This window comes from Emiliania huxleyi (genome assembly GCF_000372725.1).
Source record: "Emiliania huxleyi CCMP1516 chromosome Unknown EMIHUscaffold_197, whole genome shotgun sequence".
NCBI lineage: Eukaryota > Haptophyta > Isochrysidales > Noelaerhabdaceae > Emiliania > Emiliania huxleyi.
The window spans coordinates 255,326-269,719 of NW_005200623.1; the positions used below are offsets into that span (position 1 = coordinate 255,326).

Below are 14,394 nucleotides of genomic sequence, written 5' to 3' on the forward strand. Positions count from 1 at the left end.
GAAAAGCCGCCGCCTCTGCCGGGCGGTCACGACCTTGGCGACCAGCTGTACTACACGGGCCCGAGCCATTCGTTTGAGAGTGGCGATGAGCTCGTGCACGGCCAGCAGGGCGAGGTCGTCGGCCCTGCGACCGAGGGCACACGCCAAGGCAACGGCCTGGTGATGCTGTTTCCAGGGAACAAAGGCCACGTAAACTGCTATCTGTCCCGGCTCAGCGTCGAAAAGCCGCCGCCTCTGCCGGGCGGTCACGACCTTGGCGACCAGCTGTACTACACGGGCTCGAGCCATTCGTTTGAGAGTGGCGATAAGCTCGTGCACGGCCAGCAGGGCGAGGTCGTCGGCCCCGCGACCGGCGCGCACCAAGGCAACGGCCTGGAGGTGCGGTTTCCAGGGAACATAGGCTCCATAAACTGCTCTCTGCCAAACCTCAGCCGCGAGCAGCCGCCGCCTCTGCCGGGCGGTCACGAGGCCGGCGACCAGCTGTACTACACGGGCCCGAACAAGTCGTTTAAGTCTGGAAACAGGCTCGTGCACGGCCAGTCGGGCGAGGTCGTCGGCCCCGCGACCGAGGGCACACACCAAGGTAACGGCCTGCAATTGCTGTTTCCAGGGAACAAAGGCTTCATAAACTGCTCTCTGACCTGGCTCAGCCGCGAGCAGGCGCCGCCTCTGCCCGGTGGCTTCAGAGTGGGAGAGGAGCTCTACTTTATTGGCGGCGGGTTCGTCGACGAGCAGGGGGACAAGGCCGTGTTTGGCTGCCGAGGATCGGTCACCGGCCCAGCCCGCAACGGCGACGCTGACGCTGTTTCCATGTCTTTCTCCGGCAACCGAGGGGACGTGCATTGCCGGGCCCAAGAGCTCAGCCGCGAGCCGGCGCCCTCGCTTCCTGGCGGCTTCATTCTCGGTGAGCATCTCTACTTTACCGGAGAGAGTCCGATCATCAAGCGCAGACTTCCGCGCACCGACTTCGAGCTCGAGCTTGACATCCTCGTGCGCGGCTCGCGTGGTGAGGTGGTGGGCCTGGGTTTGGAGCCGAACAGCCTCGCGATGCGCTTTTCAAACAAGGCCTGGTGTTCCGAAAACCAACCGGTCAACATCGCCTCCCTAAGCCGCGACAATCCGTGCGCCGTGTCGTCCGTGCCCGAGAATGTATTGCGAGCGCGCCGAGCGCTCGCCGCGCGCAGGGAGGAGCAGGAGCGGGTTACGGCAGCAGCCGCGTCGCAGACGGCAGAGGACATTGCAGCGGAGGCGGAGCGGCGGCAGCAGCTCGCGGCGGAGCTCCTGGAGGAGGAAGCGGCGGCCAAGGCTCCGCCTCCACTTCAGGAGGCGGGAGGGAGGAGGAGGAGGAAGAAGAAGCAGAGCGGCTTTCGCGGGTCGAGGAGCAGCGCAGCCGAAGGAGCAGAGAGATCGGCCGACTGCGACGACTCCACCTCTAGGGGGGCGCCAGCGCGCGAGTCGGCTTCAGAGAGCGACGAGGAGGAGCGCGTGACGCCAGCCGACGAGGCGCGACGGGCGGAGGAGTCGGAGCGGGCGGCGCAGCGAGAGCGGCAGGCGAGGCTGCTCGAGGCAGCGCGGCGGGAGAGGGAGGAGCGTTTGGAGAGGGAGGCTAGGGCCGAGGCCGCGGCCGCGGCTGCGGTGGAGAGCGAGGCTCGCAGCAGGCGACAGCAGGCGGCGCGAGCGGCGGAGGAGGAGCGGAAGCGAGCAGCGCGGGCGGCGCTGGTGGACGAGACGGAGGTGCAGGCGCGGCAGGAGGAGGCGGCGCGGGCCGCGGCACCGCTGAGGACGACGCATGCTGAGCAGTCCAGCATGCGGTCGGCGATCGAGCAGGCGCTCTCCCAGGCTAGGTCAGACGCGGCGGCGGCGAGGGTTCGCGAGGCGACGGCGGGGTCAGAGGCGGAACGGGCGAGGTCAGAGGCAGAACAGGCGAGGTTAGAGGCGGAGGCGGCGAGGGCGAGGGAGGAGGAGGCGAGGGGGCGTGAGGGGGAAGCAAGGGGGCGGGAGGAGGAGGCGAGGACAGAGGCGGAGGCGGCGACGGCACGCGAGGAGGCGCTCACCATGCGACTCGCGGCGCTAGAGCTAGGACCCCCACCGGCCGCCCCGCCACCGGCAACCGCAAACAACGCTGTGGGAGGAGGCGTCGGAGGCACCTTCCACGGCGCCACGCTGCCGCAGAAGGTCTCGCGGATCTGTGCGCATTTGGGGCTGGACGCGCGCTCCTCGCTCTCTGCGGCGGTGGCGGCGGCGAACGAGAGCACAGGGGTCGCCGCTGAGGGAGGGCTTCTGCAGCAGGTGGACCGGCTCAACGCGCTGCTGTTTGAGGCGCCGCGCCAGGCGGGAGTCGCGGTGTAGCAGGTCTAGAGGTTGGTGTTGACTTAAAGATGTTCGAGCCCGCGCAACCCGTACGGAGCTCTATAGTCTATTGACGGACGCGGCCCTCGTCTAGGGTACCATACTTCCGGGCCGGTGTGCGGGGAGCGAACCTTAACGACCGCCCAGAAGCTTTCTGAGCGACCCAATCGGGCCGGGATCATCAGCATATGTCCCCTCCACAACATCGTGGGCGTTTGAGCGGTATTTGAGGAGTACCGCCACTCTGAAGTTCGGCCGGGTGGTCTGCAGACCCCCCCCGACTAGGTCCAGCCCTGGGTGGCGCAGGTTGTGACATTTGGCGATTCCGCGACTTACTGGGCCCCTGAGCCGCTACCCGTGTGCGATATTTTGTGGCCCGGGCATGATACTGATAGTAAACGGGTCAGAACCGGCCAAACACAGGCTACAGCCCCACACACGCGCCCGCCATAGCTCCTGGAGAGCATGCGCGAGTGACGCGCTACAAGCCGCGAGAGTGGCATCAGAGGCAGGAACGACGTGCTCTTGCTGCACCTCGCAGCTGCACCGAGTGTGCTCGCAGTGTATGCCACGGCCACCGCCTGCGGCATTGCTCTCGTGCAGCTAGGCGACGCAGGTCCATCAGCAGGGCTCATCCAATGCGAGCGCACATTGTGCGTAGCCGCAGGCAGGTGGCAGTGCACGGCCGCACACCGGCTGTGGCGGCTCGTATGCCCCCGGCAGTGCTGCTAGTCATTAACTTGCGTATTAGGGCCGCAGCAGACTGCTGCTGTGGCAACAGCAGCAACCTGCTGCTGCCTGATTCAGTAAGGCCAGCGGTGCAGCGAGGCGTGCAGAATTCGCGCGGTTTTGTCCCTCCTGAGGCTGAGCGCATTCGAGCCCGTCGACCGGAGTTGGATGGTACCACGCGTCTCACTGAGACGCGGGGTACTGGCCATGGCCGGACTACGGAGCGTGAGGTGGCGAGCGGAGCGAGCGACAAAACAACGAGAAAAACACGGATCTGACGATTGTCACAGAACGTCAGATCTTGCGCCACCCAGGGCTGGACCTAGTCCCCCCCGGAGCAGCAGAGGCTCCGTGGGGTCGAAAAGTCGACGCTGGGAGTCGCACTCGTCAAGCCATCGCAGCACCACGCGGTCCGCACGTACCGCCCACATCCCCTCCACCGCTGAGAAGGCGCAGATCGACCGCCGGGCCGCGTAGTTGTCGTTAAGGAGCGGTTTTTGGAGCCGTACGAAGAGGTCCCAGACGGGCGAACATGCGGTTTTTCGACGACCACACGCGATGTGGTATCTGCTTTTTGCTAAAAACGGGCCGCCTAGTGCAGCATCACTAGTACAACACGCAACCACACTGAGAGCTCCACACTAGCCGGTATAGGCGAGCCCCGGCGGCCTCACCGTCGCCGCTCGCGGCGGAGCCGACGGCGGAGCCACGGGCCGGTGGGACCTTTTGGGGGCCCATGAGCTCGCCGGGACGTCGCCGATGGCTTGGCGCGCCTCTTCCCGCCAGCGCGGGACGGCCTGCCTACAGGAGGGAGGGGGGGGAGACGGAATTGAGCCCTAGGTTCGTGATCCTGTCGCCGGCAAGGGCTGGGAGAGGGGCGGCAAGCGACGGGCGGGTCCGCGACCTCCACGCGGCGCGACGCGATGGGCATGTCGGCGCTGGAGCACGCGCGATGGTGGATGAGCGGCAGTGCCGAGGGGCACGCTCCCGAGGCGATCGAGGCGCTCCTCTTCTGCCGGACGTATCTTTCAGGTTGGAGGAAGCCGCCACCGACGAGCGGGTTGGACTTTTCACTCCGGACAAAGGCGGCCACGTGCACACGAGCTGCGGTCGTGTACCCGTCATAAAGTTTAAAAGTGACCGTCATAGCGAAAAAGTAGGTGTACCCGTCATACTCTAGCGAAAAAAGTGCGCCGATCAAAGTGCAAGCACTGGCCCGGTGCACGTGGGTGAGCAGCCTGCCCCTCCCTCCGTCAGGTCACAGGTGTCATGTGAGCGTACGCACTACGGTCGTTAGAACCAAAAAGGAAAAATATCGTTAAGCAATTCGTTGTGTGCAAAAGATCGCAAGGGCGGGGGCCTGTTCCTTTTTACCCATCTCACAGTAGAGAGGTGTCCGTTTTTATTTATTTATTTGTGTGCAAAACGAAGAGTGTGATTCGCTGTGATTCCAGAGGCTACGCATCTATCTCCGTGGGGCTCCTGCCCGTGTCCCGGGCGTGGAGATGCGAGGGTCGCCCCCCCTTGCCCCACCACTTTGTGTGTGTGGAGACGTTTACCTTACCTTACCTTATCGTTATCTCTCTGGACTCGGCCACTCCCGGCTGCCACGACCTCCGGCGTCGGTCAAAAGAGTACTCATGACACTCAGTCGATCCTTCAAGAGCCCGCGGCGAGCGCAAAATCGCACTCGAACTGCTCGCGGTCGCGCTTTCGCGCCGCGCCGTCCGGGCCGTAAGAGCCAAGCCGTATCTGGGCCCGCTCCAGCCAACCGAGCAGGCCGGGGCGGCAGCGCTTGTGCGCGAGCACACCTTGCCAGAGGTGGCGGAGCCGCATGCGGGCGGGCGGGAGGCGGAGGACGGTGGTGGTGGAGGGGAAGGCGCCGATGCCAATCGAGGCGGTGGTTGGCACGATGACGCGTTTGAGGGAGGAGCAGCGGAAGAAGGCGTCCTCACCAACAGATAAGAGGCCGGCAGGGAGGGCGACGGTGGTGAGGGAGGGACAGAAGGCAAAGGCGCCTCGGCCGATGGACACGAGGCTTTCAGGGAGAGCGATGGACTTGAGCGAGGTGGCGAGGAAGGCGCGTTCACCGATGGACTTGAGCGAGGCGCAATCGAGTGCGATGCAGGCGAGACAGCCGCAGCGCGCAAAGGCGTTCGCCGCGATGGAGGGCAGGGAGCTCGGAAAGTCGACAGAGACGAGGGCGGGAGTCTTCCCGCGACGGTATACCCACTCCTCCTTCGATCCGTCCGCGCAGAGGCGCGCGCGCCGACTGCGTCCATCCGCTTGCATTGCCTGTGAGCGGGCAAGCGGATGACGCTAAGAGCTAGCGAGCGGCGGCGCAGAGAAGCAGGTGAGGGTGGCGTCGAGAGCGGCGAGGAAGTGGCCGGAGGCGTGGGATTTTCGCCGGCGAGGGAGCCGCCAGTTGGCCGGCGGCGAAGGGGAGCCTTGTTGCTGCACGCCGCCCCGGCGGCGATTGCGATAGGAATCCTACACGCCACAGAAAATAAAAAATAAAAGCCTGCGCATGGGTACAATGGAGGAAATTTAAGTTCCCCGCTTTACTCAGGGTCGCACTCCTTGCAGGCCCAGACGCACTCTCCTACGTGTGTTAGATCGAACATGTGATCGCACAAGTACTGGTGGTCGTAGGTGCAGTGGAAGCGACATGGCTCTCTCTGCTCCCAGCCAGGGATGAGCGGCGTGAGATCGCGGTGAGATGCGTGGAAGGTGTCCTCGAGCTCGAGACACTGCCCGCAGTCCTCGCAGATGGACTTGACGACGAGCACATGCGCGCTCGCGACAGCCATCTGCGGCGTGGACATGAGCCGCTCCACGTCCGCCGGGGTCAGATCGGTCCGGCCCACGCTAGACGTTCTGTTGCCGTCCCAAACTGTCACTCCCCTTTCTCCCGGCCGGGGCGGGGCGCGCGCGGGGGCGGCGGGTGTGCGGCGAGTGTGCGGGATGTATGTGGGCCCGAGAGCGATATGCCATGTCCGCCTTGCGTTGTTTCATAACATCGAAGGCTAAGCTCAAAAATCATTTAGTCGGCGGACTTGTAGGTCGTGAATGAGCTTGGCCAGCGGCGGGGTGGGCGGGTGCACGGAGCCAAGTGCCTCGCCGTCCTCGCGGGAGTCGCTTAGGCGGCTCCAGTGGTGTACCTGTGTTAGGCGCTGGCGCTTTCCTTGGCGGCGTTGGGAAAGGGATCTACCGTACCGCATACCGCTTCACCATGCTGCACTCGGGGCACAACCACTCGAATGCCGTGCCAGTGCGCTTCACAGGGCATGACTCCCCTGCCCTACGCCACGTCGCAACCAACCGCTTCTTGGCCTGCGAAGATCCGCTGACACTGCAACCGCCACCAATACTGAGCGGGTGGAGTGGGTTCAGGAAGCGGCCAGATGGTCTTCTCGAGTGTCGCAGCCCGTGGACCCTCGGGAGATGGCGCCGCCTCTATGTACGCATGCCCGGCCGTAAGCTCGCGTGGACAGTTGGATTCGACGCGGAACAGAACCTCCCTGTCACGCTGCAAGACGGACACCTGCGATTTGGTAGCGCCTCCTGCGTCGTTGGGATTGAGGCGGGCGGGCGAGATCCCGATGTGTATGTGCGCGGCCACGCCGTTGGCGGGAAACGCGCCGCGACTTGCGTGACTGCGGCATCGGATTTCGCACTTACCTATTTGCGAGATGTGCCTACGTTGAACAGCATCGCCAGCAGCAGCAACACGCACGCCGACAGCAGCTTTCTCGCTAGTGTTGTGAGCTCGAGCGGAACGATGCTCTCTGTGCGAGGCGTTCCAATCCTCCGCACGTATGGCGCTCGGATGGACACCTTTGTCGTCGCGGAGAGATCCGAGCAGTCGTTGGCCGCATTGGTTGAGCACGGCTGTGAGGTCGTGCTCTCCGGCTCGAGCACGGCCGTCGACCGATGGGCGTGCGCCAGTATCGGCCGCGATAGTGCTGGCAAGGCGCAGCCCTACAGCACACAGCGCAGCGTCGCCGTGCTGGTTCGTGGGTGCGACGGCAGAGAGCGGAGTGGCTGCTGCCGTATTATGGCATTTCTCGACGCTGTCGACATGAGCGGGTACGACTGGGTCTCCTTCAACGACGACGACGTCTACGTGCCGCCCTGCCTGGCCTCATTCCTGCCCTCGTCTGCGTCGCCCCTCTATGCACCCGCCAAGCACGTCGGCGTGGGTGGCGGGTGGCGATGGAGCCTGTGCGGCGATCGAGGGCGGCCTCACACTGAGATTGCGTTGCCGGCCGGGTACGGGATCGCAAACAAGGGTTTTGTGCGCCTTCTGCATCGGGACAGCCGCCAGACGGCCCGCCAGTGCGCGAGCGCGGGCTATTTCATTGACGTGGCAATCTCCTTTGCGTCGTGGAGAGCAGCCGTTGCACTCACACCGCTGCTGGACTGGACGGACCCCCGCGTCACGTGGGCAGGCGGCCAGCGGCGGCTGTGGACCAACACGAGCCTCATTTATCACAAAGTGCGCAGCCCGTACGACTTCTACCTCCTCGACGCACGCACGTCATGCGCTGCACCGGCGAGGGCGGCCGCACTCGCGAAGGAGCGGGTGCAACAGCCGGGGTATGCGCGCACAGCACATGCGAAGGGCGGCTCCGATTCCTCTGCATCACCGTTCCTCTGCGACGGCCCTGAGCAGAGCACGGCACGGGGGGGGCGCTCCGTCCAGTCGGTCCGCCGTAGCCATGTCACCCGGGTGCGTAAGCCCCGCGATGAGCTGAGTGCGCCAGTTCGCTGGCGCGCTGCACTTCCTACTCGGTAAACTTCTCCACACACACAAGGTGGTGTGGCAAGGGGGGGCGACCCTCGCGTCTCCACGTCTAGACGACAAAAGCCCCACGGCATTACAAGTGCAAGGCCCAGTGCGCGTGGGTGAGCGGTGGTCCGTGGGCGAGGTGGTGGAGGTGATGCAGCGCGCCGTCGCCCTCCGGAGCCAAACATAGCGGCGGAGATGGCATGGGAGAGTACGGGTGTTCCAGGGGGTCACGGCACGCACACCGACCCTTCACGAACCGAATACCGATCGGTTCGTAAAAAAAAAGTGTGTTAAGAATCTTAGTGTGTTAAGAATGTGAGAGAGATGTGTTTGTTGTTGTGGATGCGGCTTGCGGGATCAGTGTGAGCCAGAGTGGAACTTACTTTCCAGCGGCGCTCGCGCCTGCGGCGAGGTAAGGTAAGGTAAGGTAAGGTAATTCTTCTCCACACACAGCCTCTTCTTTGTTCGAATGTTTTTCAGTCCATCCTTCACGAAGCCCTCCCATGTAGCTAGCGTTCTTGGCGAATGTCTCGAAGTGGCCAGCAGGCGCTGTCTGCTCGCGGCCTGTGCGGGCCGCTCGTCCTCCTCGCCCTTCTTTTGTCCTCCCGTCCCTCCCCTCCACCATGGCCTCCTCGGCACTTCTTTCTCCATCCGCCTCGCCCTGCCTTTTCGTATCGTGCCGTTCGCCCTCCATTCGGTGACCTCCATGGCTGTCCGCCTCCTTTTGGGTGGCGCTCTCGATACCGTTGCGTCAACCTCGACGTCGCTGTCGCCCTCCCCGTCCCCGTCCCCTGGCTCCGTCGTCCGTGCCTCGGTTCGCGTCATCGGTAGCGTCTCCGTTGTTCCCTCGTGCTCCGCCGTCGCCCTCTCTGCTCGGGCCGTTCGCGATTTCGCTCCTCCTGCGTGTCACCCCTCCGTCTCCTCCCCTGCCTTCGTCGTCAACCCGCCTGCTGCCTCTGCCTCTCTCAGCCACATGCGACCCCTCCGCCAATGCACACCTCAAACGCGACGTCAGATCCCGCTGCGACTGGCAGCATTCGCGGCGATGAGGCCTCCGCCAGCACTGATCATCACAAGTCGTCTGTTAAGCTACACGTTTTTGCCCTGTGCAGGTGAGCGGACCGCTGCAGCCATGGTGGAGCCGCGGGTCGGGTGAGGGAATGGCCTTTTGGCGCGGCGCTGCTATGTGCCTGCGCGCTCATGGCGCGTTCAGGGGTGCGCCTGCGGTGTGTAGACTGCGGGGCGCCGCGATAGCGCGGCGCCGACGATTGTGTCGCTCATTGTCACACCGTCGACACGGTCACAGTGTGTGTGCAGTGCGTCCACTCCGGCGACCGTGACGCCGTCGGCGCTCGCCTATACCGGCTAGTGTGGAGCTCTCAGTGTGGTTGCGTGTTTTACTAGTGATGCTGCACTAGGCGGCCCGTTTTTAGCAAAAAGCAGATACCACATCGCGCGTGGTCATCGAAAAACCGCATGTTCGCCCGTCTGGGACCTCTTCGTACGGCTCCAAAAACCGCTCCTTAACGACGACTACGCGGCCCGGCGGTCGATCAGCGCCTTCTCAGCGGTGGAGGGGATGTGGTAGGTACGTGCGGACCGCGTGGTGCTGCGATGGCTTGACGAGTGCGACTCCCAGCGTCGACTTTTCGACCCCACGGAGCCTCTGCTGCTCCGGGGGGGGGGGTCTGCAGACCACCCGGCCGAACTTCAGAGTCGCGGTGCTCCTCAAATACCGCTCAAACGCCCACGATGTTGTGGAGGGGACATATGATGATGATCCTGGCCCGATTGGTTCGCTCAGAAAGCTTCTGGGCGGTCGTTAAGGTTCGCTCCCCGCACACCGGCCCGGAAGTATGGTACCCTAGATGAGGCTGCGGAGGTGACGCCTGAGGTACCGGCCCGTACACAGCGACTCAGCCAGCGACCGCCATGGGCTCAGACGAGATTTGTCGACTCGTTCCGGCTCAGCTTCACCGTGGTCCCTCGGGCGTCTGTCGACGTCAGGGCCACCCATTACAGCTCGCGGGTTTGAGGTCGCAAGAGCCAAGATGGTGGCGTTTGGACATCCCAACCATCACACAAGACAGCCTGTGGAGGTGATGGCGGGACGGCGCAGTGTTTGTGGCACTCGGCAGTAGGCACCCGCACGGCCCCGCTGTCGGCTCTCGCGGGCTGTGCGGAACCGCGCAACCGGCCCCAGAGGGGGGAGACGGGGGGTCCGGGCGAGTGTGTGGCACTGGCAGCTCCTGCGCTAGTATGGGCACCCTCGATCACAACACTACTGATCCTGGTCATTAGAGCTGCCAGGGATAGCGTCAGGAGCCGGTAGGAGAGTCAAAACCCCTCATATTTGAGAGACACGCAGACACCGTGTCCCAGTGTCCCATATACTCGTGCAACAACCGGACTCTCTTAGTTTGCGCGCGAGCTCTTGTGCGTTTGCACAGAGTTGGCGCCCACAACTCCGCCAAACCCTTGCGCACAAGACGTGCGCCAGACCCACCAATGCGGCTGGCGCCCTGCCCACGCTGGCGGCACGAGTGCGGCTTGGGAGCGCAACCGCAAGCGTCCGTGGCCTTTAAGTTTCCCTTTCGCCCTTCTCATCACTGCCCCGCCCCCGGCGCCCACGCCTCGATCTTCTTGGGCAGCAGCTGGTCCGACAGGTCCTCTCCGTCGCCTAGGCAGCCGTGTTCGCCCTTGCCCCAGGTGAAGACGGCGCCGTCGGCGGTGAGGGCGAGGCTGTGGCTGGTTCCAGCCGAGACAGCGACGACGCGCCGGCCAGCAAAGGCCTCGACCTTCTTCGGCAGGAGCTGGCGCTGCGCGTCGCCGTGGCCCAACTTGCCATCGCGTCCACTGCCCCAGCTCCAGACGGCGCCGTCGGCGGTGAGGGCGAGGTTGTGGCGGGCCCCAGCCGACACACCGATGGCGCGCTGCCCCGCCAACGCCTCGATCTTCCTGGGCAGCAGCTGATCCTGCTCGTTGCCGTGGCCAAGCCGGCCAACACGTCCAAAACCCCAGCTCCAGACGGCGCCATCGGCGGTAATAGCGAGGCTGTGGGCGCCTCCAGCCGACACGGCGACAACGCGCTGGCCAGCCAAGGCCTCAACCTTCTTTGGCAGCAGCTGGTCCTGCTGGTTGCCGTGGCCCAGCTGGCCAACGAGTCCCCAGCCCCAGCTCCAGACAACGCCGTCGGCGGTGAGGGCGAGGTTGTGCATGTCTCCAGCCGAGACAGCGACGACGCGCTGGCCAGCAAAGGCCTCGACCTTCTTGGGCAGCAGCTGCTCCTGCTGCTCGCCGCCGTGGCCCAGCAGGCCACAGGCTCCATAGCCCCAGCTCAAAACGGCGCCGTCGGCGGTGAGGACGAGGCTGTGGCAGCCTCCAGCCGAGACAGTGACGACGCGCCGCCCAGCGAAGGCCTCGACCTTCTTCGGCAGCAGTTGGTGCTCCCAGTCGCCGTGGCCCAGCTGGCCGTTGCGTCCACCGCCCCAGCTCCAGACAGCGCCGCCGGCGGTGAGGGCGAGGCTGTGGCACTCTCCAACCGACACGCTCACGGCACGCTCGTCGCCCAGCGTAGAGGAGAGGCGGGTCGGTGTGTTGAGCCGCGTCACGCCCTCGCCGTGGCCGAGTAGCTCTGGGCGGAACCACGGCGCAGAGCCGCACGACGAGAGCCGCCCCTCGCTGTCGATGAAGACGCTGTGCCGTTCGCCTGCCGCCACCCTCGCCGGCGGGTTGGCCTCGCGCAGCAGCGCAGAACAGCACAGCCACCGCACGGCGCAGCCCTCGCCCTCCGGCTGCGCCGGCAGCTCGAAGCCGCGCTCTCGCGCCCACAAGCGGATGCCCTCCGCCGCGAGCGAGGCGTGGAAGAGGAGGGACACGGCCGCGACGCGAGCGATGTCGACGGGGTCGCAGCGAGAAGTGACGCGCGCGAGAAGCTCAAGGGGCAGGTCGGTGAGGGGGTATTGTGCGGCGGCGGCGGCGAGGCGGCGTGAACGACGCCGGGACATCGAGAAAAAGAATTCGCACGAGAATTCCCTTCCTCTAGTGTCCAGTCTGAGCCCGACTGTTGTTCATCTTTCTACATACATACATCCTCTAGTGTGCCCTCGCGCACATCTCATGCGCTCTTACTCAGCCTCCGCTGCTGTGAATACCAAACTTGCACTTAGGATACCCATCACTGAGCCGACACCAATCCTCGCTAACCAACGCGGCCTGTCCTTGCGCGGCACCTGTCAAGGAGTGAGGCGGGATGACTGTCTTGTGAGTCTGTGTGGTGGTGGTGGTGGCAGTGTGCCGTCCTGCTCTCCCATCTCCCCGCCGGTTCACTCGCACGCGCCTAGCGCCAGGGAGCGGCTCTCTCGGCGGCGCGGCCCTCTCACTAGCTCTAGGTCGTGCCGTTGGAGGCCCGGAGCCGCGGCGGCGAGTCGCGCATTTCGTCGCCGGCGCGCGCGCCGGCTGTGAACACCCCCACCGGAGTAACCTGTGCCGTCACCGACAATTTTATATTCAAACTCGGTCATATACCCCCCCGACCCATGTCAAGGACGACGACAGCTTTCCTTGCGACCACTCCGCTATGCAGCCGGCAGCAATCGACGAGCCACGGCCCAACCGCGCCAGCCGCTCCTCCCAGCTGAGTCGCAAGAGCACGGTGCCCGCCATCGGCCGCATGATGTCGGACGTGCTCGAGCCGGTCGTCTCCTTCCTCGACATCACGCGTGCCTCGGCGCCGGGCGAAATTGTGCTGGGCGATGAGGAGAAGGGAGGCGAGCCGGTCAAGATTGTGGGCGCTTCCTTGGTGTCGAGCGTGATCAACCTCGTGCACACCGTCGCCGGCACTGGCATCCTCGGCCTGCCGTTCGCCTTCTCCAAAATCGGGCTGGCGACGGGCACCCTCTTTCTGCTGCTGGGCGCGCTCTCCTCGGTGTGTTCCTTCTACGTGCTCGCGCAATCGGCACTCAAGACGCGCATCAGCACCTTCACCGGCCTCGGTGACGCGCTCCGACCCGGCTTCTCGGTGGTCGTAAACTTCTTCATTATCTGCAACTGCCTCGGCGGCGTGATAAGCTACCTCGTGGTCGCGTCCACCGCCTTTGAGTTCAGCTTCGGCGCGTCGCGCGCGCTATGGGTGGGTGTCGCCACCGCCCTTGCGACGCCGCTCGTGCTGCTCGACCGCATGGACTCGCTGCGCGTCACTTCCGCCCTCGGCATCGCCGTCCTAGTTGCGTTTGGCGGCTTTGTCGCGGTGTCGTACTTCGAGCCTTTCGACATGGTCTCGCCGTGTGGCAGGGTGGGCGACGACTCGTGCAAGGGCGACGTGGTCGCCCTCGCGCCGAGCGGGTGGGAGGTCTTCCTCTCCGAGTTCAACGTCTTCCTCTTCGCCTACTGCGGCCAGACCTCGCTGCTTCCCATCATCCACGAGCTGCACGACCCGTCGCCGCGGCGGGTGGTCACGGTGCTGGTCACGGCGGTGCTTGGGGTGCTGCTGCCCATGTACGGCCTCTTCACCTACTTCGGATACCTCTCCTTTGGCGCCAACGTCCACCCCGACATCCTCGACAGCTACCCGCAGAACGGCGTCGTCACCCTCTTCCGCGTCGGCCTCGGCGCCGCGGTCATCACAAACATCCCGCTGCTCACCTTCGCGGTGCGCAAGGCGCTCATGGGGATGATCGACCAGGCCTGCGGCTCGCTCTGCCGCCCCGACCCCTCCAAGGACGTCGCCATCGCCCCCTCCTCGCTCGACACCCTCCCGGCCGCCGCGAGCCGCTGCGAGCGCTTCCGCGCCATCTGGATCCGCAACCCGCTCGAGTTTGCGCTCGCGCTGGTGCTCATCGCCGCCTGCGCCGGTGCCGCGCTGCTCACCGACAACCTCGGCCTCGTGCAGAGCGTCGCGGGCGCGGTCGGCGCGGTGGCGATGACGTTCCTCCTGCCCGGCCTCTTCTACTTTGCATTCTTCCGCGAGGCTGGATGCACGGCCGTCCGCGTCGGCTCGCTCGGCATGCTCGTATTGGGCATGGTGCTCCTCCCGCTGTCGCTCGCGCTCGTCTTCCTCTGAGAGGCTGCTCGCTGCACTTCTCTGGCGTGGAGGTGTGATATTTGCTGGCGCCGGCGAGAGCGGTCACGACGCGGTCCGCCCCCTCGCGCGTTATTGAACACTTGCATTACGGCTTTAATTGTGCCTCGTGTTGTCTAGTGATTGGCGGCCTTGCCGCTCCCCCTGTACTGTGTTGTGCGTAGCGTGATCGTGTCGTGTTGCGACTGGGGCGGAAGTGGGAAATCCTGGGAAGAGAGTCCCAAGAGAGAGAGTGTACGGCTAGGATCGGCTTTATTTGTAGAGAGACAAGGCCGAAGGTACGGTAGTCTAGACGTTGAGTGGCGAGGTCGCCCCCCCCCGGTTGCCCCAGCCACCCCGCCAACTTGTGTGTGGGGGAATTACCTTCCCTTCCCCTCCCTTACTCACGACAGGTGCAACCGGCGAGCACCTCATCCCCGAGCGGCCGCGGTGACCGAGAGCCGCA

At 64.9% G+C, this 14,394-nt stretch overlaps 4 protein-coding genes across 4 annotated transcripts in view; 3 read left to right on the forward strand and 1 right to left on the reverse strand.

Annotated features, from left to right (window-relative positions):
* EMIHUDRAFT_113716 (hypothetical protein) overlaps positions 1 to 2,349 on the forward strand; it is a gene marked incomplete at both ends in the record, with an annotated part of 5,547 nt that extends 3,198 nt beyond the window's left edge. Inside the window, one exon of the mRNA XM_005781965.1 lies at positions 46 to 2,349. Within this exon, the coding sequence (XP_005782022.1) occupies positions 46 to 2,349 (2,304 nt within the window). The remainder of the gene's footprint in view (positions 1 to 45) is intronic.
* A 2,279-nt stretch (positions 2,350 to 4,628) lies between these two features.
* On the reverse strand, positions 4,629 to 5,561 carry EMIHUDRAFT_365842 (hypothetical protein). Its single transcript, XM_005781966.1, has one exon. The coding sequence runs from the start codon at positions 5,368 to 5,370 to the stop codon at positions 4,738 to 4,740; it is 633 nt and encodes a 210-aa protein (XP_005782023.1). The 5' UTR covers positions 5,371 to 5,561; the 3' UTR covers positions 4,629 to 4,737.
* Positions 5,562 to 6,544: 983 nt separating this feature from the next.
* On the forward strand, positions 6,545 to 7,876 carry EMIHUDRAFT_233842 (hypothetical protein; the record flags this gene model as incomplete). The annotated part of the gene is made up of 1 exon (XM_005781967.1): positions 6,545 to 7,876. The coding sequence occupies one exon, from the start codon at positions 6,545 to 6,547 to the stop codon at positions 7,874 to 7,876; it is 1,332 nt and encodes a 443-aa protein (XP_005782024.1).
* Positions 7,877 to 12,447: 4,571 nt separating this feature from the next.
* On the forward strand, positions 12,448 to 14,229 carry EMIHUDRAFT_442754 (hypothetical protein; the record flags this gene model as incomplete). The annotated part of the gene is given in 3 exon segments (XM_005781968.1): positions 12,448 to 14,034; positions 14,055 to 14,188; positions 14,199 to 14,229. A coding segment is annotated over 1 exon segment (1,484 nt), but the record flags the coding sequence as incomplete, so codon positions are not given.
* Between the last annotated feature and the right edge of the window lie 165 nt (positions 14,230 to 14,394).

Excerpts from the sequence above, each read along its gene's own strand:
- EMIHUDRAFT_365842 (XM_005781966.1), bottom strand. The coding sequence starts at position 5,370 with ATGCAAGCGGATGGACGCAGTCGGCGCGCGCGCCTCTGCGCGGACGGA.